Raw genomic sequence first — 24,449 nt, forward strand, 5'->3', positions numbered from 1 at the left:
GTTGGGGAGGAGGAGGGAGAGAAGACTGACTAATGAAAGGGGGAAAAGTTTAAAAAAATTTTTTTTTTTTCTCGAAGAGCTCACAATTTTCCACAGCTGAAATGTAGGTTTCTGAAACTTTCTAAGATGATGCATTTGTGTCAATGGAGGTCAGTGTTCAGAGAAGTTGATTCATGGAGGCAGTCAATCCATCACTGCACACCTCTTAGTGTTTTTCTCCTGCCCCCATTCTCTTGGGAAATAGAACAGTGTTTATGCATAAGACTTTTCCCCCCAATATCTGTTCTACCTACCTGTATTTCTGTTTAATATTCATTATATAGAAACTCAATTTTATTTTCCACTTGAGTGGATTTAAGATAGTTCTTGTTTTTAATCTGTTGTATTATAGCTTACAAGCACCTAAGATTGTTCTGTAGGGTAAACAGCCTTTCTCCCTTTATTTTTTTTTTTAATTTTAGAACAGATTTGTGTTGTCTCCTTATGAATTATAGGACTGTTTAATGACCTCTCCCACCCCCCCATGACAGCATCTATGTTTAAACTAGAAAAGCCTGAGTGGAAATTTACAAATGGCTCACACACTTGATAAAACCCACTACAATTGTTGGTACAACACTCCTCTACCCTTCAGAATGGAAATATTTCATTATGTTTCTTACTCTACAGGTTGAATTGAGCATATTGTAGAAAGAAAATAAAAGCAACAAATGATATCTATTTTGATGACATTTTACTTTGAAACTTTGGCGGGGGGTAGGGTAGAGCTGGCTGGTAGAATCAAACATGCTGGAGCTTGATCTAACAAAATCCGTGATAGGCCATTCCTCTTTTGGGATTGACGAATACATTTATACATGTGTGTGAATCATTGGAAACATCCTGCTTTGGGGTTGTGTAGAAGAAATGGCTAACACTTGCCTTTGGCTTAAGGTTCTTGAGTCCCTAATTCTATGCAACTCTGGTTTCCCAAAGCCCTGCCTATACCAGGACTTTATATTTTTGGTCATCCTATTTCCAGAGAGATGTTGAGCCTTCCAGCACTCAATCGGTTAATGCAGCTTTTCCTGTAGGGCAGCTCTGGGTGTGTTTGGGTCTGTATACAGTATAGACAGAGGGGGAGGGGAAATCTTTCAGTTGACAGTATAATAAGAAAAGCTTTTTTAACCTTGTTACCTAATCTTACTAGATTATAGATAAATGTTCCCTGGGAAATAGTACTGGTTAGATTCAGGTGCATACTAGTTGTGGTTAATTGCCTTTTTAAAAAGACAAAATAGGTGATATTTTTAAACCTGTTAATAGATTTTCATGCCATTCTTTGCATTTCTCTTTGTGAGGTTTTTTTTTTTTTGAGGGGGGTCTATTTATAAATTTAAGAAACATCCTGTTATTTGGATGAATTTGCCTTGCTGGGTTGCATTTTTACAAAAATGAAATGTCATCTGGAGACAGTGGCATGTTGTCTTTCCAGCAGCTTGGTTGAAGAGACCATATGCCTTTTTTATGTTGTGAGGGGAAAAGGGTATTTGCAACTTAACTTGTGGTGCAATCCATGGTTTTTTGGCTTCTTGGGTTAGGAAGAACTCCTGTTTGAACATTGCAGTCCTCTGGCTTTCTAATGTTGGGCTGTTCTGAACTACAGACTTTTTCCCTCCCTGGCCCAGTCTTCATTTGGCAGGAGTGGGATACGTGTGTGTTGCCGTCCATCCAGAGCTGTTTGACGTCAGCAGAACATTTCTTAGTTTCACTGCACATTTCTCTTTGGGTTCCTGGGTGGTAGGAGGACACAGGCAGGTTCAGGAGACAGTATTTAACAAGCCATAATCCAAAGTGGCACCTTTTAAATTCTTTCAGGCTTGCCTATTCCATTTTGGGTAACTGCTTTTAAGGACTGAAACATTTTCAAAGGAAAATGGGTGATCTTTCTCTTATAGAAAAATGTATTTTGTGAAAGTAATCTCATGAAATTTTTATTTTGTGAGTACCAAGTTGAAGAAAATGAGTGATTCTTGAAATGTTATGGAATTACTGGTTTGAAATGAAGTGATTTAGCATATTTTAATTTTTAGGAGCAAATAAAACATGGTTCTCCATATTTGGATTTAGGCATAGCTTTGCTACTAATTTGTGTAGCAAATTAGTGGCTTTAGGTAAGTCTCTTCTAGGACTCAGTTTCCTCATGTCTTGTAAAGTCCTAAGGCTAGACTTCCAAGATTCTTCCATTTCTCATTCCAAACTCTGAACAGATTCCTCCATAGAAAATGGAAATTTCAGCTAATAAGAAGTAAATACAAAAAAGTTTTTCTTCCATTAAGTGGATAGTCAAATTTCATCAACAATTTACCTTACTATTCTTTAGGCTGTTGCATCCTTTTTTTTTTTTTTTTTAAAGCAGTATTAGGGCAGCATCCAAGATGGGAGCTGTAACCTATTTAAATCTATTGAAAACAACTCTTTCTGTTTAGCCGACATACATATGCTTGTCAGGACTTGGAAAGAACCTAAGAAGATGATGTGAAACATATATTTCCCTTCGAGACTAATTAAGGCTGTGGGAGGGGATGCAAGGGTGTTTCAGATATAGCCTCCCACTGGCTTATATACAAAACTGAAAGTATGACTTTTTTCCCCGCCTTCTGCTTCCTTCAAAGGGAAAGGCCACGATTTTCTAATGAATACATGGTGAGCAGTTGTGTCCTTACCGTGCTGTGTTGAATAGAGCATGGTGAGTAATCTCTCCCTGTGACTCAGAAAATATTTTCTGACGCTGACCTCCATTTTTATGAGTGCCCTTCTTAATCAGAGCTCAAATGGGTTTACTCTTACCGAAGTACAAGTTAACTCTTTGACTTCCTTTAGTGGACAACGATAAGTTTAAAGAAGGAAAACTAAATCATGAAAATTGGGGTTTAGAAGTTGGTGTCACAATTAGGATGAAAACTTTTCATGGTGTTTATGTAATTTAAATATCACATGCCCCAAATATAGTGCTTTCAAGGACCAGATGATAAAATTCTGTGTTAATCAACCAATAAACATTCATTAAGCAGTTGGAGATTGGAGGTCAGCAAGAGAGTTTGGGACAGGATAAGTAGGTTTGAGAATCATTAACATAGGGATGGTAATTAAGTCCAGGGGAACTGATGTGTTGAGAATAATAAATCAGTTGAATGCGGTAAGGCAGGTTTAGTGGGAAGGGAACACTGGCCCTGGGTTTTAGTCCCTTTCCTGCCCCTGTATTGTAATGTGACCTTTAGGTAAGTCGTTTGTCTCTCTGGACTTCAGTTTCCTCATTTTAAGAACAAATGGGCATTGGACTAGGTCAGCACTAACTTTTAGTCTCTACCTACTGAACAGGTTCTTGCCTTCATCCTTTTCTTTAGACATAATTATCCACTTCTTCTCCTTTTAAGGTATGTCTAGCTCTCTCTAGTTTTGAAAGCCAAACAAACCACTGCTTGACTCCACCCCTGCTTTATCTGATGTACTTTTTCTTTTCTCATTCATAGCTAAGCTGCCTGAAAGGTGTAACCTATACTTTCCCTCCCCACCAGAATTTTTGAGTTGGAAAGGATTTTCATGGTCATCTTGCTTAGCCCATACCTGAAAAAGAATCCTCACTGGCTGTCAAGAAAAGGATGTCCAGCCTGTGCTCAGATGCCTCCAGGGAGCAGGATGACTCTCAGCCTGTTCTGCCCATTCTACTTTTGGAAATGTTTGAGTATTTGGAGCCTAAATTAACCTTCTTGCAACTTGCACGCCTTGTTCTTGTTTCTGTACCCTTTGGGGGTGAGTCAGACCCTCCTTCCACAGGAAAGATGTTAGCCCTGCTTCGTCTCTTCTTCATGGTAAACGTTCCCTGGTGGTTCAAATTACTCTTGTGATGGTGGACTCTGGGCCTTTCCCTTGCTGTTTGCCTCTCCAGGCTATTATTATCTCTTTGACACTGTGGCAGGGACTGCCACTTCCTCATTGCTGGCAGCAGGGCCCCTCTTGTAAATTGCATTTACTTATTTGGCTGCTGTATCACCTCATACTGCCCCACCACATGGGTTTTGCAGTCTGCTAAAGCCCCAGAACTGTTGGACAAAGTGCTGTCTAACCAGGCCTCGCTCGGAAACTGCTCCTGCCGAAGTGACCGGTGGCTTCCTGTTAAATCTAGTAGCAATATCTCTTTTAATTTTTCTGCACCTCTTTGCTGCCCTTGTCACTAAAGGCTTCTGGGTTTTAAAAAATAGATAATCCCTTTTGACTTTTTCTGTGACACCTACTTCAGTTTTTCCTCTGAGGAGCCCTTCTTGTCTTCCCCATTCACCATGCTCTATTTTTGGTTCTGTATTTGTCTTTTCCTGCCATCTCTGGAGTCCTGTCCACTTACATGATACATATAGTTTGTTATCTCTAAGTGAATGAAACCCAAACTTTCACTTCTAGCCTTTACCTGTAGTGCATCTTTATCAAGTCTTTAAAACAAGACTTGCCTAAAAATGAACTCATTTGCTTGTCCTGGATTCCCCATGTGACTTGCCTTTCCTGAATCTCTCCAATAACTGACCTACTGCCTCATGAATGGTTTATTGTACTAGCCCTTCTTGCCACTGGCCTCTTTAAGTATTCTTCTTGTTAGGGATCCCTTATTCTACCTGACCAGTATGTTCAAATGCTTTCATATACCTATCAAATCAAGGCTAAAAACTCATTTTTAATTGCATGCGGAGAATAATTGGAGGCATTAGGTGATTACTTAGACATAACTTTCTCTTGAAGCAACTGGAATATTATTACTATTATTTTACTTTTTTTTTGCTAGGCAATGGGGTTAAGTGACTTGCTCAGGGTCATACAACTAGCAGGCCTCAAGTGTCTGAGGCCGGATTTGAACTCAGGTCCTCCTGATTCCAGGGCCAGTGCTCTACCCACTTTGACACCTAGCTGCCCCAACAATTGGAATATTATTGCCATGAGCTTTCCTCTCCATATAAACTGTCTACAATCTCCAAACACCCTGACATTTTACCTTATCCCTTCCTCTTCTTACTGTGCTTTCAGAGGAGGTGGCCCTTTTCCTCACCAAGGCATCTCTGTAACAGAGGTTATTTTCCTGGGGTCCATGAGCTATTAAATTTTTTTTTTTATAACTTTAAATATAATTTTTAAAAATAATCCTTTGTATTTTATATTACGCATTTAAAAACATTCTGTGGGAGCATTCAAAGCCTTCACCAGTTGATGGAAAGTCCATGAGAAAAAAGCTGCAGAAAGTGCTCTCAATGGAGCCCATCGATGCCCTCCCACATAATCAGAGGGGGAAGGTAAGATTTAGAGGAAAGTGCATGGAGGAAAGTGAAGTAGAAGGGGGCCAGAAAGGTGGGAAAGAGCGAGGTTACCTTGAAGCTTTGTTGTGACGTTATTTGTAAAGTGCTTAGCACACTGCCTTGCATATAGTAAGTGTTTAATCAATGCTTATTCCCTTCCGTCTTTCAATGCCAAACAGAATCCATGTTTTATCTTAGAATAGGGAGACCCTGCAGCTTGTGGAGTAGAGAGATGACATGCTTAGACATGTTTTAGGAGAACCACTTTGGCAGCTGCATGTAGGTGATCGGAGGGGGTAACCAACTGGAGACAGGAAGACTAGTTAGAAGGTTGGTAACAGGTAAGGAGGCCTGTGAGTGCAGAGGAGGGGACAGACTAGACATGTGGTGAAGATAGAAATGATAGACTTTGACAGTGGATTGGAGAAGTGGTGTGAGAATGAGGAATGGGGTGGGGGTGGGGTCTATCTGGTGGTACTCTTGAAAGTTGGGAAGAAAGGAGAATTTTGTTTTGACTCTTTGTTTTAACAAGTCCAGGGTTCTGTCTGTGCTGAACACTATGTGAATCAGTATGGACAGTGCCTTCCTGCAAGGAGTTGGCTCCTAGGATGTATGTACCCAGAAGAACTATAATTGTTTTTTGTTGTTGTTATTGTTTTGACTAGGCAGTGGGGTTAAGTGACTTGCCCAGGGTAGCACAGCTAGTGAGCACTGAGTGTCTGAGGGAGAAGAGGTATAATTGGAAGTAGAAGGCAATAGAGGCAAAGAAGACATCTAGACAAAAGGCTCTGAGGAAAATAAATGAAGCTGAGGATGGTTTCAGCTGGGGTTAAGGAAGGGTTATTCTGGGAGAGGTGGCCCCTGAGTGGAACTTTGAAGTAAGAGGATTTTGATAGAATGTGCCAGGGTCAGGTAGCAGCTAGAAGCCCAGATGGGCAGAAAGGTGGATTCATGGGAAATTAGACTGCAAAGGTGGTAGGCTGGAGCAAGGTTGTGTAGGGCCCTATGTGTTAGGGCCCAGAGGAGTTGTATAGACCCACAGGTTTCTGAAGGAGGAGTGATATGGCCAGACCAGTTTGGGAAAATGTATCCAGGATAGAGAGGAGAAGGCCAGAGACTAAGAGAGTGAATTTTGAAAGAGACACAGGGTAGAACTAAGAAAGAACCTTTTGAATCAGTCAGCAAGCACTTGAAGCTCTTCCTATGTGCCAGGTATTGTGTTAAGCCTAATCCCTAAGCATGTTTGAGAGGTAGAAATTTATTTCTCTTAGAATAAGCTATTTTCTATTTTCTTAGAGGAATTTAAATGATTTGTTATTGTTGTTTTTTGTTGGACTTCCACAAACTATGTACTAAAAATTAAATTTTAATTTGGTGAATAGAGTGCATACTTTGGAGTCAGGAACAACTCAATTCCAGTCCATCCTCAGACACTTAATAGCTGTCAAACCCTGGGATAGCTCAACCCCTCTGGCCTCAATTTCCTTATCTGTAAAATGGGAATGTTTACAGTATTTACCACAGGACCTTGTGAGACCCAAATTTAATAACTATTTAAGTTGCTTTGCAAACCTTAAAATAGTATATAAGCGTCTTCTAGAAATTTGAACTAAATAGGTCATACTTAAAAAAAAATTATGGGACACTTAGAAAATTTCTAAAATTTTAAATACTGGTGCAAAAAAAATGAGAAATGATAACTTGGTGCCAAAGTTGTTGTTGGTCCATTGCATTAGCCAGCATTTGGAAAGTCTTTTAAAGGTATTCTCCTTTATTATTATTGTAGTCATTATCTAAGGTGTTTTACTCACTTCACTGTGCATCAGTTCATGTGAAACTTCTGAGGTTTCGTTTTGTTGTTGTAGGATAGTGAGACTATATTATATTCATATTCTAAGATTTGTTCTGCAAGTCTCTAATTTGTGGGTGCCCATCCCTTAGATCCAAGTCTTTGATAGAATAAAGACCTACTGTAAAATTTTTTTGTACACACGGGCCCTTTCCTTGCTTCTTTGATCCCTTTGGTATATATGCCTAATAGAAGGTGAGAGCTCTCCATCCTACCTATCAGAATCTTAGGGCTCAGGTCAGGCTCTCTCTCTTAAAACATGGCGGTGTGGATAAGCCTGACTGATCTGAACAGTACAGTGAAACTGTTTTCCTTTGTTTTGAACAATATGCTTCTATTAATTCAGCCTAATTTTAGGGTGGGTTTTTTTTTTTTTTAAGCTTAGTTTGTGGTCAGTTGGCTCAAAATGAGCATATAGTGGTACTGCTACTTAATTAGTCTAATGCATGCCAGTTCTCAGGTTCTTTTTCCTATTATGATTTTCTTCATAATCTTTTATGTATTTGAGGGAAATCAATCCTTTCTCCAATCTTAGAGATTTCATATTTGTCAGTTATTGGAAGGGTCTCAGATATGGTTTTGCAAACATTTCCTCGTGCACGGTTTTCTTCAAAGCATGGTTTTTATAGTTTTTCCCCCTTTTATCATTTGCTTCAAGTGGCTACAGAGATGAGAGTTTGGTACAACCAAAGGAGAAAGTGTCCTATTGCAGCAGGGAGTAGTTACTATCTGTTAGCAGCCTTTGGCTGCATTGAGCTGTGGAGATGATTCACTGCTAAGTTGTTTTTCTCACTGAGGCCTCTTCCCTGAGCAAAAAACATTCCATGGGAGGCAGAGTGAATCATAGATATCAATGATAGAAAGCACTTATTAGATCATTGACTCATCTCCCTGTCTGAGTAGAATTAATTGAAGCCGAGTCAACTCTTTTTGTCCTGTTGAATTTCTATCTCTAGCCCACTTGATGATTAAACTGTTGAACTATTTTTTGAGTTGGCATGACTCACATTTCTGCATGTTCACAAACATGATATGATAAATTCCATCATTGAAATTTTTTTTTCTCTAACTGCAATTGAAAAAATTTCAAATTCAATAAATCAGTGGATATCTTTGAGTGTGTTATTAAAGCAACTGCTTAAAATTGTGGCCTATTGACTAGAAAAACCCCTTTTCCAAAGTAGAGGTCTTAAATATTGTTAGACTCTAAAGAAAGTGAATGACTTTTTTTCTTTTAAACAGGCAAATGTATATTGCTAATCCCTAGATGGAGATAGTATTAAGGAGATTGAGGGTGGAAGAATTGAATTGAGGTCCTGGCTGAGGCTGTAGGGACCTTGAGTCTAGGAGTATACTTTGAGACTGATGAGTGGACTGAGGATAGTAGGCTAGATAATGAGAAGAACCTATAAGGACAGGAAAAACAGCCAGACCGAGAGCTAGAAGTGTAATCAAAGATAGGAGTAGGGCCTTCATCACTGGATAGAAGAGAGACATTTTTAGGTTAGCCAAGTTTGGCAGGAGGGGTCCATAAAGTCAAGAGGAGAAGGGGATCTCTTTGAGAGACCAAACAACTTTTTAATGGAATTGAGGTGTGCTTGAAGAGGTATTGAGAGATATTGGGTAGTTCTTTAAAACCCCAGTAATGGAAACTGTTGGGTTATTTCTCAGCTGTGTGCTGATGATTCTCAAATCTGCCTTTCCTGATCCAGTCCTCTCTGCTGACCTGCAATCTCCAACTGACTTTCAGACATCTCTTTAGACACCTAGACATCTCTCGGTGTCCAATAGAACCCCCGCCCCACTATTGTAGAAGGACAATACCATCTTCCCAGTCCATCAGGCTTGCAACATGAGTCATCCTGGACTCCTCACTATCTCTCACCCCTCTATGCCCATTTCCAAGCTGTTGCCAACTCCTGTTGATTTCACCTCTACTATGCCTCTCAAACATGCCCCTTTCTTTCCTCTGACCCTGCCATGCCTCTAGTGCAGAACCTTATCACCTCACACTTGGACTACTGCAGTACCATGTGTGTGTGTGCGTGTGTGCGTGCGAGCCCCCCTGGGAAGGGAGGGGGCCTACTGGCCATGTCCTGCCTGCCTCAAGTCTCTCCCCACTCCTATCTATCTATCTATCTATTCAGTCCCTAAAGTGATTTTCCAATTATGTCACCTCCCCCTGCTCAGCAAACTCCAGTGGCTTCTGTAGCTTCCAGGATCAAATTCATAGTGCTCTGTTTTGGCATTCAAAGCCCTTTTTACCTTAGGGGGGGCCCCCTCCCAGGTCTTCTTTCACTTTGAAAAAGACACTTCATCTGCTTGTCTGTCCCCCGTACCTGGAAGTTCTCTCTTTTACCTTGGCTGCTGACCTTGCTGGTTTCCTTTAAGCCCCAACTAAAATCCCATTTTGTACAGAAAGCCTTCCCCACTTTCTCTTAATTCCAGTGCCTTTCCTCTATTGATTATTTCCCGTTATCCTGTGTATAGCTTGCTTTGTATATATAGTTTGTTGTGTATTCCCCCCCAATTAGATTGTAAAGCTCTTTGAGGTCAGGGACCGTCTTTTTCCTCTTTTTGTATTAGCAGTGCTTAGCACAGTACCTGGCACATAAGTCTTTAATGTATAGTTTATGCCTAGAAATTATTGCATAGGAGGGAATTAACTTAAACTTTGTGTGTAATCGAAGTGATCAGGTGAATGGTAGAGAAGCCAGGGGTATTTTAGGGGAGCTCTAGAGAGTGGTGTTCTTTCAGGAAAAAAAAAATCAGCTCTCTCTTTTCATCGGAACATTGTGAAAAGGGACCTCACAGTCAACCAATAATAAGTTGGGGTCTTGTGGCAGAAACTTGGAGGGGGAGATTATTTTGATTTTTTTTAGAAATTTCAAACTTGGACCTAAAATTTTAGAGCAGAGAAGGAATCTTCATTAGCTTGTCCAACTTGTTCATTTTACAGATTGTCAAACTGAGACCTTTGGACAGGACTCCCTTGTTTTCCCCATTTAAAATTGGGAATACTAAGTTTAAATCTCTTGTTTTTGTGAGAGAAACTGGTGTACTTGTTGAAATTCACTTAACAAATTTTAGTAGTGTTTTATAGACACCTTGAGCATGGTTCTCTTTGGATTGTGTTTTTCATAGAATATTGTACTTTTTGATGTCTTAAGACAAGATACTATAGTTATCTGCCAAGTTCTAGTGGGATGATGTCCCATTAGGGTTAAGGGATGTTGCTTAAGCTGGGTTAATATTTTAGAAAGGCTGGGGCAAGGAGGTATATTATATCCCCCCACCCTACCCACTTAACTAGCTTCTTGGTTACCCTGCAGTTGAGTGACCTGATGAGGTATAGGTAGCTGCCTTAGTGTGAAGGTGTAATAGTTTGGCCATGTCCCAGATGCTATTTCTGAAAGAAAAGTTTAAACGTAGGGCCAAGGATGTGATGAACCTAGATATGATTGCTGCATTGGCACCCTCCTTCTCGGGTCATGAGGTCACCCTGCCAAACTGGGGGCAGCCAGTGCCGCAGCAGAGATGTGTTGACAGACATTGGCCTTAATCCAAATTCAACTTGGGAGTTGTTCTCACTGGTCACATGCCCAAGCCTACAGTTTGGTTGAGGAGCCAAGAGTGTAGCAAATCCTGAATGGGAATCACCTTATGACCCTGTTATATGGTTATGCATCTCCCCACCAGCTTGAGGGCAGCTAGGTAGTGGCCGTATTTAAGCTGTGACTTAGCCCTTTCTGTGTCATTGGCTTCATGTTTGAGAAATTTGGACAGCAGCCAGAGATGAACAAGGTCAAACCTGGAAAGGGAGCCTAGGGGTGACCACTGCTGCATAGTTCTTTGCAATTCTTGGCCATTTGGAATAGTTTCAGGTCCCATATTTAAGCAGTAGTTTGCCAGCCTTATTATTGGTGCCTGCTAAATTCAAGGAACGACTTGGGAGTGTATGGCTGCATGTCTTTGGTGAACACTGCTGATAGCTAGGAGAACATCAGAACATTGCAATGGCAGTACTCTGCATCTAATGGACAGTCACTCAGTTACTTGGCATAATTGGAGAATGAAGTATATTCAACCCAATTGAGTTTTCCCAGATGGGGACAAGGTGGGAACAATTCTCATCTACCCCTTCTGTTTTTGATTAACTTATAACTCTTAAGTGCCCACTGCCTGTGGAATGTTGCCAGCCTGGAGGGGGCAGGGGTAGGAGAACATGGTTATAGAGAGTTCTCAGTTTGGAGACCAAGGACAGCATGGAATTCTGACTCTGCTGAGTTACTTTGTGACTTGGGGTGAGTCACTTAACTTCACTGGAGTTGTAATATTAGGTGTTAAACTAAATGATTTCTGAGTTTTCATTTTATATACCAGCTATTAGTACAAAACTTAGATAAGATATTAACCCTGCAGTCAACAGTTAATAGGGGGTAAGATATGAACATAGTTGGCATTCCTGACCTTAGAGAAGTGCACGTAACAGAGTTCTGTGAAACTTGAAGGGGAAGGAAGGTAGTTACCAACTGATAGGATTTGAAATAGACTTTAAAGATTAGGTAGGATTTCAGGAGGAGGGAGGGCTTCCTGGGCATGGGGGAAGATGTGTGTATTATACACTTCACTGCTTTCCTAAGAAAGAATCTGAACCTTTCTAGGGTGGTAGAATGGGCATGGACCTCTGGTTTGAATTTCCAGTCCTACTATTTTTGTGTGTGTGTGTGTGTGGGGGGTGACTGCTGCTATAGGGCAGATCGCATCTACAAATGGAGAGACTACTTAGGGATCTACATAGTTGATTATTGGGGAAAGTCCCAAAGGCTATAGAAACATATGCTATTTGTTTTTTAAAACTGAAAACCATTGTTAGAAATGTTACTGTGTCATGTTGTGATAAGAGTGATAACATCAGTGGTTTCAAGGTGTGTGGGGTTATCTGACATTTTGAGTTTGAGAGGTCTGTTTTTATAGTCCTTCCTAAACCTGGTGTCACTGTGTTGTCGTCATTTTTTCTTTTTTTTTTTAAAGGCAGTTGGGGTTAAGTGACTTGCGCAGGTCACACAGATAGTGTCAAGTGTTTGGTCTGAGGCCGGATTTGAACTCGGGTCCTCCTGACCTCAGGGCCAGTGCTGTATCCACTGCCCCACTTAGCTGCCCCATGTCTTCCTTTTAATATTTTCCTTTGGTGTCTAATTTATGGGTTAAGTCTGGTAAGTAGATTTGTTTGAATTGTACGTAAAGTAAGAATCAGTGATTCTGAGGGACTTATTCCTACGAGTAGAGTTCAAATATCTTGCCTACTTACATCTCTTATTTTTACAAAGGTATTTATTTTATCATAAACATCCATCAAATAAAACTATATGCACCGATTCAAGTTATACAGAAGACACATTGAAATCCTGGTTAAAACAGTCTTCACGATAGTGGGGAATTAAATTGATGGGGCCAAGTATCTTTAGTGAGAGATGTATTGATACTTATATTCTGAATGGTGGATAATCCACTCCTGTGCCCTGGGCAGATGTAATACTACTGCACACTTACACACCAGAGGAGGGTGCTGAGGATCAGTCACCACAACATCAGATACTTTCAAAGCAGCATCTCTTAAAGCTGGAGATTTTCAGAGATCTCTTAGGCTTCCTTCATCGTTCTTTGGATCTGTTTGAAACTCCGTAGTGCTCATATGACTCATAGTTCCTATAACTCAAATAACTGCTTCCTGATAAGTTGGGTATTTCAGAGACAGTAGCATATTTTACTTCTCCAGTGAAATATAACTCCTCCAAAAAATACATATTCCATGTATGAATTGGGAAGAAAGCATTGAAGGATGAGAGAGATCTCTCTATATGAACACATCTGTATGTATATATACAACACTTGTGATTTGAGATTTTGTTTTTGTTTTTGCTAGGCAGTGGGGTTAAGTGACTTGCCTAGGGCCACACAGCTAGTAAGTGTCAAGTGTGTGAGGTCAGATTTGAACTCAGGTCCTCCTGACTCCAGGACCAGTGCTTTATCCACTGAGACACCTAGCTGCCCCCGATTTGAGATTTTTGTACAGAAAGCTAAAACTCTAGGAAGAAACACGTCTTCAACCCCTAGATTTTTCACACTAACTCATATTTCACTAAGTAGATGAAATCAGTAAAGCATATATTTCTCCTGAATTTGCAAATGTAGACTATTTCCTAAGGTTTGCTTTGCCAGGATCTAACAGCATGTGCTGGGGCGGGGGGGCAGAATTAGAACCTTAGATTCCTGAGATCTCTTATTCCATTGTTTCCCATTTGAATGTGTTGCCTTTCTCTTGAGTTCATAATGTACACTTTTAAAGAATTCTGTTATTGCCAGAACTTCCAACATAGCCTGTATCTGGGAAATGTAGGTGTATGGTTAATTAGAATACTCAGAATAGGATGTTTGGGTTAATTGAATTATATACAGGGTGTTCTAAAAGTCTCTCTGCAGTTTTAAGCTGTTAAAGTTTAAAACAGCACTGAGACATTGGGAACATCCTATTTTTAAAACCTTTATGGAAAATCTTTGTAAAATGACATAGTCTACTTTCCTGCCTTACTAAGGCCAAAATGGAGAACATATGACCCATCTGACTTTGGGCAGATTGTTTTAACCTCTATACCTTAGTTTCTTCCATTTGTAAAATATAGGTTTTTGACATTGGACTAGTTTGTGTAAGGTGCCTTAAAATCCTTTGACCATATCTGTCTCTTGATCATTTCTAAGTACCTCAGGGTTATAATTGTAAAGGTTAGAGGTATTTTGTAATGACCATCCATGGGCATAAAGGATGTAGGAGTTTGGGTTCCATACATTATCCTAGTGACCTCTGAGGCCATTTGATTCAACCTCTCTCTGACAGTGCTCCCTACAACAGCCCCAACAAAGGGGTCATCCAGCTTCTCCTTGAAGGACCTTAGTGAGGATGCACCCATGTGTTTGTGGATTATCTTAATTGTGAGGAACTTTTTCTACCCCCCTTTACATTTAATAGAAATCTATGTTATAGGAACTTAGCAAAGGACACCCCCCCCCCCCCCCCCCCCGTTACTCCTAGTTCTTTGGACAAGTTCAATCCCTTTTCTGTTGAAATTACATGCCCACTCCTTATTCGTCTCTGGGCTCCATCCCTTGTTCCTTTAACCTCTTAGGGCTTAACTTTTCCTATCCTCATTGCCCTCCTGGATGTCCTTCAGTCGGCTGTTAGTGCCCTTCCTTAAAAAAAAAAAAGGCTTTCCAAAGAGTTGACTTTGGGATTGAATCATTCACTAGTCTGTGTTCTTGGACAAGCCATTTAACTTTGGAAGTTTGTTTCCTCATCTGTAAAGTGGGGATAATATAACTTGTAATGCCTTAAAAGGATTGTTGAGGAAAGTGTGTTTTATAATTTTTTTTTTTGGACCAGACTTGTGGTTTCCTAATTTACCTCCCATTTATGTTGTAAATATTTTGTATCTTATTAGGTATGTGTCATTTTGCCCCCATTATAATGTGAACTTGAAAGCAGGGACCAGATCTTTACCTTTGCATTCCCAGCCTTAAGCACAATGCCCAGTACATACTAATTGCCTAATAAATGCTTATTGACCATTGTTTGACTGACTGAATCCTGGTGAAGAACTCCCTGTGCCAGTGCAGATCAGCACGTACTCTACCACTTAGATAGTCTTGGAGAGTTGCCTGGGACCTTGAAGTTAAGTGACTTGCCCCCTGTCACATAGCTGGTGTGTTGTCAGAGAAACTTGAACCAAAGTTTTTATGATTCTGTCCCTATGTCATGTTCCCTCTCCAAAAAATATTTACTAAGAGTATGTATGTCAGACAGCTGGGGATAAAAAGAAAAAACTTAAGTAGTCCCTGCCTTCAAGGAGCCAATATTTTGTTAGAGGAGAGAAGCATATCCATCTATCAGTATGTACAAAATAAAAGGCAAGGTTGGGGGGGGTGGTACTAACAGAAGGAAAAGAAGACTCATGTGGAAGGTGGAACTTGAGCTCACTCTGCTGGGAAATTAGGGAATGATTCTATGAGGTGAGGAGGTCTGGGGGATGCCAGAACCGGGAGATAGAGGAAAGGAGAACAGTGTGTGTCACGGTTGCAGATGAAGTTGAAGCCTGTATGTGAAGGGCTTTAAATTCTGGGAGCCTTTGGAGCTTGAATATTGAAATGACACGGAGTACATGACTTGTACTTTAGGAAAAATGACTTTTGCAGATATTTTAAGAAGTCTCATTCTTTATGGTCAATTTTAGATGTCACAACTTTTTGTAAAAAACTTTTGTAAAACCTTTCCAGGAATGTTTTATCTGCAAAAATGTAGTTCAGTGTTCACAAGATAATAGATATAGTGTTGAAGAAACCTTAGAGGTCACTCTCGTTTTACATGAAGAACCTGAGACAGAGAGGATAGGGTAGGTAAGTCATTTGTCTAAGATCTGTCACATAGGTATTATGTGGGAGAACCCTAGGTATAGACCCAGATCATGTCACTGCAAACCCTGCACTCTCTCCACTCTGGTGTACTGCTTCACCTCCCCCCCCCCCAAAAAAAAAATCTAGGCTTCTTGAAGGCAAAAGATTGTGATGGTTCTTTTTTGGCTTTCTAGTGTCTCGCATGATGGCTTGTACTCTAATAGCTGAATACATTTTAGTTGAACTGAATTGAACTCTTTCATGTAAAATTCTAGTATAGAAAAGTTCGAGGTTTTTGTTTTTGTTTTTTTAGGCAGTTGGGGTTAAGTGACTTGCCCAGGGTCAAACAGCTAGTTAGTGTCGAGTGTTTGGTCTGAGGCTGGGTTTGAACTCAGGTCCTCCTGATTTCAGGGCCGGAGCTCTGTCCACTGCATCACCTAGCTCCCAGGTTTGGGTTTTTTTTTGTTTTTTGTTTTTTGCAAGCTAATTGGGGTTAAGTGAATTGCCCAGGGTCATACAGCTAGTAAGTGTCAAGTGTCTGAGCCTGTATTTGAACTCAGGTCCTCCTGACTCCAGGGCTGGTTCTGTGTCTACTGCATCACCTTGCTGCACCAAGTTCTAGTGGTTTTTTTTTTTTTTTTAAACACCTTGCAAAGAAAAATGAATTTACCTATTTAATTACTCACACAGACTCTGGGTTTCTGGGTAATTCTGAGTGCAGAAAAGGGGCTCATTTTCCAACAATAGTTGATCATAGACCATATCATAAATTTCTTTTATATTTACTTCTTTGTCATTGTTTATATTTTCTTGGTTCTTCTTACTTCATTTTGCATCAATTAATATCTTCCTATACTTCTCTGAATGGCTTACTTTACCAAGAAATTTAGTCATATTGAGAATTCAGGGGAAAATAAAATTTAATGTGGTTGCCCTTGAAATATTGGTAATATTGGTGATGAGTTTTGGATTATATGTGTAGATTTGGCATGTAACATTTTCTGTTTTAATACAAGTAAGTTTATTTTACAAATCTCTTTCCTCATTGCTCATTTTGGACATCAAACCCTTATCAAGTATTTGATACAAATATTTATCCCAGGCTTCCTTATCCTAGGTGTGTTATTTTTGTTTATGCAAAAGCCTTTCAATTGGAGAATGAAAATTATCTATTTTATCTTGTAATTGCCTCCATTCTTTTAAATGTTAAGGATTCACCCCTCATCTACAGCTATGAAAGATGTATGATAGACTTTTACCATTTTCTGTCCAAATTTAATGGACTGTTTCTTATTTTTCATCCTTGATCTCTCTGTAGCCTTTGACACTGTCAGTCACCCACTTCTTGTTACTATCTTCTCCTGGTTTTCCACCTGTCTGACATCTCAGTCACCTTTGCTGGATTTTCATTTAGTTTGAGTTTACTAACCTTGAGTGTCCCCAAGGCACTGTTTTGGATCCTCTTCTCTTTTCCTTCTTTACTGTTACCCTTGGTAATCTCAATCAGTTCTCATGGGTTTAGTTATCATCTCTTTGCAGATTATTCTCAGTTCTATTTATTTATCCAACCCTAACCTCTCAACTGACCTCTAGTATTGTGTTTCCAGCTGCCCATTGGACATCTTGAACTCTGGTTCTGTTGCAGTCTAAGTGTGCTAAGAATCCTGAAATGACTGAGGAAAGGCAGGGGTCTGCCTTGAATGAATTTGACCACTCAAGTTCAGAGACACAGTTTATTGTGTTGCCAATAGAAATGGGCTAGATTTGAAGAATTTCAGCAATTTAAGACTGTGGGAGATCTGGATGGGATTAAGGAGTGGCAAATAGCCTGGGGTGGGGCCAGGTGCAGACAATGAGGGCCAAAATGAAAGGTGTGTTAAAAGGATTATTGACTGGGAAAGGCCAGGTACCTTAGGCAAAAGCTAGAGATCTGGGTTCTGGGGCTTTGGGTCCAGGTTCCAAAGATATGGTCTTTTCCTTTTAGGGGTGCAGTGCAAATCCCATCCCCCATCAGTTCCTGTAGACATCTTAAACCAGACATGTTCAAAATGGAACTCATTATCTTCCTTTCCCCTCTTTCTAATTGTCCTATTATAGTAATTGTGGCTACCACTATTCTTCTGGTCACCCGAGCTTGCAACCCTTCACTCTTCACTGTCATCCCCTATATCCAGTTTGTTTGTGTGGCCTGTCAATTTTGCCTTCACTCCTGACACTGCCACTACTAGATGCAGGTTCTTATCATTTCACACCTGGACTACTACTACAATAGCCTTCTGATTAATCTCCCTGCTTCAGGTCTCTTCCCTACTCCAGTCTGTTCTCTATTCAGCCACCAAAGTGATCACGGAAACAAAGGACTGACCTTGTCAGAGCTTCCCCCCCCCACCCCCCAACTCAGTAAACTCTATTAGCTTCTTATCACCTCTCTGGTGTTCAGAATCCTTTTGTAACTTAGTTCTTCCCTACTTTTTCAATCTTCTTACACTTTACTTCCTCCATGTACTCTGTGGGATAGTATAGCTAGCTTCTGGGATCCAGTGTCACTGGTCTTCTTAAGCGTTTTTCACATAAGACACTGTTCCCAAAGTTATGCATTCATTGGCTGCCTCTCATGTCTAGAATGCTTTCTTGACTCCCATCTACTGACTTCCTTCAAGTCTCAGCTAAAGTCCCACCTTCTGAAAGAAAGCCTTCCCAGTCCTCCTTAATTTTAATAGTTTCCCTCTTAGATTATCGACAATTTATCCTGTCTATATCTTGTTTGTGTATAGTTGTTTCTGTGTTGTCTGCCTCATTGAGCTCCTTGAGGACAGAGACTTTCCTTTTGCCTTTATCAGTTCTTAGTATAGTTCCTGGCACATAGTAGGTGCTTAATAAATACTCATTAACTGGTTGACTTTTATGAGGTAAATATTCATTTTAATTTGTTAATTTGGTATAAGATATTGATCTAAGCCTAATTTTTGCCCAACTTTTCCCAGAAGTTCTGTCAAATAGGGAGTTGTTTCCTAGGTAATTTGTTTTTCAAATACTGTCTTTTGGCGTCCTGCTATTTTTTGGTTCTTCCTTGTCTCGTCTTTATTATTAAATACATAGTCTTTATTCACAATAAATTTTATGCCAGGACCAAATGGTTCTGATAATTTTTCTCTTATCATTTGAGGTCTGAAAGTACTATCCTCTTCACTCCTGCCTTTTTTTCATTATTTTCATTTATATTCTAGATCTCTTGTTCCTTTAAATGAAATCTGTCTAGCTCTGAATAGTATCCCTTTAGAATTTTGATTGGCATGTCACTCTATCTGTGAATTTATGTAGGTAGTATTTTCATTTTTATGTTTGTGCAGCCTAGCTATGAGCATTAAATAGTCCTCCAGTTATTTAAGTTCTTCATAGAGATTGTGGGTGCTTTGCTAGGATGTGGTAGATTATTTTCATTTCATTTTTATTTTGAATTTTATTGCATTCTGGATTTTGGTATTACATAAAAGTGCTGTTGATTATCATTTTAATTTGTAGACTGCAACTTAGCTGAAGCTATTCATTTTTAGTTTCTGATTACCTTTGATTTTCTAAGTAAACCATCATCTTAATAGCAGATAAGGACATTTTTGCTTCCTTTGTTTATTAAGTTTTGTTGTTATTAGAATTTCTAGAATTGTGCCAAATAATGAGGAAGAGGCATGCTTGACTTATGTATTCGTTGGTAAAAAAGCATTTGCTCATGGTATAATCCTGCATTTTGATTTTAGAGAGGTAATTGTCATTGAAAAAAATTCCCACTATGCCTATATTTGGTAGTTTTTTTGCATGCATGAGTATTGTAGAAAAATCCTTTGACTAAGAAACTATTGTTATAATCTTGTTGTTCTCATTCATCTTTTAGCCCTTACTTTCTGTGTGTATGTGGGCTAGTTACCTGACCCCTCTGGTTCTCTACTTTCTCTTGTTGATGACCTGAGTATTAAAGGAGCATCATAGCACTAAGTGTTCTTCCCTGTTGGAGACTATTTGAAAGTTTCCTTTTTAGGTGGGTTTTCAGTTGGGGCCTGCTATTTTGTGCTACAGTACGACTTTAGGCAAGATCCAGGTGTAGTCTGGAGGAAATGGGTGGAGTTAATAATTTCCCTGCCTACTTCACAGGCAACCTCAGCCTGAAATACCGTTTGATGGATGTTTGGATTTCAGTTATTAGGTGCTGGAAGTGCTTTGCTTGAGATACAAGGTTGGAATTGTTTGATTACACAGGATTGGGTGGAAATCAGAAACTCTGTAGTCCATTTTCTTTAGCTGGGAAAGGTGAACCCTGTTCAGGACTGTAGGTCCAGAGCTTATTTTTTTTTTGCCATTTATCTATCTATCTTTCTTTCTATTCTATCTAGGCAATTGGGGTTAAGTAACTTGCCCAGGGTCACACAACTAGTAAGTGTCAAGTGTTTTGTCTGAGGCTGGATTTGAACTCAGGTCCTCCTGACTTCAGGGCTGGTGCTCTATCTACTGTGCCACCTAGCTGCCCCTAATTTTTTGCCTTTAAAGTAAAGCTGTGGCCTTCATTGATCTGATACAGGATTAATTCTTGTATGCTGTTATGCATCATAACTGTAAGAAAATCTTTTTCATAGGGTAGGCTTTTATATTCCAAAGAAGGGCTGGATTGGAAAAATAGTGACTGGTCTCCTGTGTCTTATTCTGGGACAGTTTCTCTAGGGGGAGGGCATTCCCCACCCCCTTTATTATCCATTTATTTTTGATCGATTATTTTTAAGTTTCTAGTGACATTCTCTCCCTCCTCCCAATCCCTCCCCCACTCATTCAGAAGGCAAGCAATACCATATCAGTTATTCATGTGAAGTTATGCGAAACATTTCCATATTAGCCATGTTGAGCCTCCCCCCCCAAAAAAAGAAGAAAGAAAGAAAGAAAAATACAGAACCTGCCTCAATCTGCACTTCATCAGTTTTCCCTTTGGAGGCAGGTAGCATTTTTTTTTTTAATCATGGTTCCTTTGGAATTGTCTTGTATCATTGTATTGATCAGAGTAGCCAAGTCTTTCACAGTTGATCATTATTACAATATTGCTGTTAACTGTGTATAATGTTCTTCTGGTTCTGCTCACTTCACTTTGCACTAGTCATCAGTTAATATGTCTTCCCAGATTTTTCTGAAAGTATCCTGTTTGTCATTTCTTATAGCACCATAGTATTCCATCACAATCATATATCACAGCTTGTTAAGCCATTCCTCAATTGAAGGGCATCCCCTCAATTTCCAGTTTTTTGCCATCACAAAATAGAGCTACTATAAATATTTTTTGTACGTATAGTTCTTTTCCTTTTTTCTTTGATCTCTGTGGGATAAAGATCTAATAGTGATATAGCTGGGTTAAAAGGGTTTGATGGCTCTTTGGGCATAGTTCCAAATTGCTGTACAAAATGGTTGGATCAGTTCACAACTCTGCCAACAGTGTATTAGTGTCTCAGTTTTTCCACATTCCCTCCAACATTTGTCATTTCCCTTTTCTGTCATATTAGCCCATCTGATAGGTGTGAGGTGGTACCTCAGAGTTTTTTAATTTGCATTTCTCTAATCAACAATGATTTAGAACATTTTTTTGGTTTGTTTTATATTTTATTTTTTTGTGAGGCAATTGGGGTTAAGTGACTTGCCCAGAGTCACACAGCTATTGAGTGTTTATGTGTCTGAGGCTGGATTTGAACTCAGGTCCTCCTGACTCCAGGGCTGGTGCTCTATCCATTGTACCACCTAGCTGCCCCTAGAACGTTTTTTAATATGACTCTTGATAGCTTTGATTTCTTCTGAAACTGCTTGAAACACAGCTCCAGTTCTTTTAGTATCTTTGGGATGTTGGAATGCTGCTGGGTTTTAGAGTTTGCTTTCATACCCTTGTGTATAGGTCCATCTGTCAGCCTGAACATCTCTAAATCTCTTCGTCTCTGAGCTGTCATTATCCTCTATCGTGATAGGGTGTTCTATGTCCTTGTCTATGTGCATGTTTCCTTTGACATCAGCTATGGCCAACTTTGCTTACCATGGGTCTTTTCATTGCCCTTTGGGTTTTCAGTAATAATAATTCTTCTGAGATCATAGTTTTCTAGTCTTTGTAACCATATTAATTGTATCATCAAGAGAATATTGAGGGGCAGCTAGGTGGCGCAGTGAATAGAGCACCGGCCCTGAAGTCAGGAGGACCTGAGTTCAAATGTGGTTTCAGACCAAACACTTGACACTTACTAGCTGTGTGACCCTGGGCAAGTCACTTAACCCCAACTGCCTTAAAAAAAAAATATTGACAGAGCTTTGCAACCATGAATAGTTTGGAATTGTTGAAAGCATTGATTTCCCAAATGCATTCTAACCTGATCTGTTTATCTTTTATTCAAATCTGGGCACCTAAGATCATTGTTCGTCTGCAGTGTTGGTTCTAAATACACTTATTGATAAGACTAATTTGACAGGCTGTCATCTGGGTAAGCTATTTTTATCTACTTTGTTCTTTCATTAGATTGATTTTTTAATGTGTTATTGTGGATTTCATTATGGAAGCTTTTGGTGTTTGCAGGTAATTCAGCGTCCTGTGACTGAAGCATTTATAGAGCTTCACCATCAACAGGAAATTCTTGCCTTGTTTATCTATGACATGAGGCAGCTAGGTAGTGCAGTGGATAGAATGTTAGATTTGGAGTTAAAAGACCTGAGTTTGAATTCTGACTCTGGCACTTACTGAGTGACTGGACAAGACATTTTGTCTCTCTTAGTTTCAGTTTCCTTATTTGTAAAATGGGGATGATAGCATCTGTTTCACAGGGTTGTGCCAATAAAATGACACAACATATGTAAAGTGCTTTGCAAACTTTAAGCACTGTTACAGGCTAGCTGTTATTATTAGTTCATGATACTAGCAAAAATGCCTTAGTTTCACATGAGATTATTTGTTCATAGATAATAATAGTGGACAATCACATAGTGCTTATTATGTGCCAGGCACTGTGTTATGCCTTTTACAGGTAGGTATCTCATTTGATCCTTAAATGAACCTTTGGAGGTAGGTGCTTCTGTTATCCCCATTTTACATATGAGGAAACTGAGGCAAACAGGTTAAGTGACTTACTCAGGGTCACAAAGCTAGTAAATATCTGAGGCCAGATTTGAGCTTGTGTCTTTCTGATTTCAGATCATTTTATAGATGATGAAACTGACAAGAAAAGTCACTTGCGCTAGTAATAAGTGGCAGAATCAGGCTTTGAACCCAGGTTCATTGACTCCAAATCCACCGTTCTTTTTAGTAACTCACTGCCTTATCTAGGCATGATATGTTAAGGTTCTGAACTGAGGTGGTGGCAGTGAGAATTTGGCAAGGAAGCCAGTGACAAATCCAGCAAGTACCACTAGTCCTTGTCATTGATTTGGATCTGGAGGAAGAAGGAAAAACTAAAGAGGAATCTTAAGATTTGTCTTAAGAGAATGTATTTCGTATGAGAGAATGTTGGGATCATTGATGGATTTCCAGAAATCCTAGTTTGTTTGAGGAAAAGAAGAGAGGGATGAATGGACTCCTGGACACATGGGCATGTAATAAAGCAACCATTTGGAAATATCAAGGCAGATTACACATGGAACTTAAGTTTGCAGGTGTAGTCAGAGCTGGAGGTGTAGATTTGGGTGACAAAGCTGATAGGCCACACGGCCAGGAAATGAAAATAAAGAAATGGGAGTAGAGGCCACGGACATGGAGCCTTGGTGAGTCCTGGGATTTATGCCTTTGGAAGAGAAAGAACTAGAGAAGGAGTTACAAGTGGCAGTTAGAAAGATACGAAGAGGATCAAGATTAGGAGAGTGATACAGAAACAAGAAAAAAACTAAAAAAGGGAAGGTTTTCAGAGATGTTCAGTTCTGCTAGAGTGAGTAAGGAAAATAAAGAAAAAAGCCATTTGATTTGGGTGAGGTGCTGGACAGCAGGTGCACATTGATGATAATAATAATAATAGTCATTATAACTTAAGATGGTCACATTAGTGTGACAGGAAGTACTTTTCCCTGGAATACTTTTTTCTGTTATTCCACTTTTTTTTTTTGGTCTTTTTTGTCTGTTAATCCACTTTAAAGACTATCAATCTCATGGTAAAAGATGGTTGAATAAAATGATCCTTTTTTTTTTCCCCTCGTAGGACAAACATCATGATGCTGCTCATGAAATCATTGAGACCATTCGGTAAGCATTTCGTATTCTCTCTGTTGGAACGTCAACTGTGTTTTTCCTCCCATGTCAGGATATGTAAGAAGAGGAATCTATTTACACAGTGATGAATTAATCACATTTTTATAACCCCAAGCTCTGCTGACTCTGTACTTACACAATAATCTGAATCAGCTATTTGTGAGTAATACATTTGGCTTCAAATGTGGCAGAGAGATGTTTAAAAAAAAAGATTACTGTCAAGTTAACCTAATCTACATTTGTAGGTACTTCCATTTAAAAATCTTAGTTCCTTATGGGATCTACTCTTCCCACATCCTCTCCCTGTCTTTCCATAGTCCTGCTTTTAAAGCTTTTTCCCTCCCTATTTACTATTAGAAAACCTTCAGCCCTCTCTCTTTGTTGAACTTTTCTCTTGGGCTTGTTCAAGACATAGCAGTGGAGTTGGTATAGTCAAAGGTATCTTGGACCTTTTTGTTACCACACATGGTGTGTGACCATAGTTAAGTCATTGTGAACTGTTAGGGTTGTCAGTCAACTGGAATGTACCTTAGCAGATATTTTATTACAGAAAGTTGGGGAGAAGAGGGTAAATAATAAGAATAAGGAAAAGATGTGG

General features: G+C 39.5%; 1 protein-coding gene across 8 annotated transcripts in view; it reads left to right on the forward strand.

The window, feature by feature from the left end:
- The window catches only part of DOT1L (DOT1 like histone lysine methyltransferase), a 121,757-nt gene that overhangs the window by 1,152 nt on the left and 96,156 nt on the right, over positions 1-24,449 (forward strand). For 6 of the 8 annotated variants that reach the window (XM_027853066.1, XM_027853068.1, XM_027853071.1 and 3 more), the window contains exon 2: positions 23,802-23,845. The exons of 1 other annotated variant lie outside the window; for it this stretch is intronic. In XM_027853066.1, the coding sequence (XP_027708867.1) occupies positions 23,802-23,845 (44 nt within the window). Of the gene's footprint in view, positions 1-2,670; positions 2,729-23,801; positions 23,846-24,449 lie in introns of those variants that run through there. One more of the 8 variants, XM_027853067.1, reaches the window with a different exon arrangement.

The sequence above is a fragment of the Vombatus ursinus genome, unplaced genomic scaffold (assembly GCF_900497805.2).
Source record: "Vombatus ursinus unplaced genomic scaffold, bare-nosed wombat genome assembly UNPS02009918.1, whole genome shotgun sequence".
NCBI lineage: Eukaryota > Metazoa > Chordata > Mammalia > Diprotodontia > Vombatidae > Vombatus > Vombatus ursinus.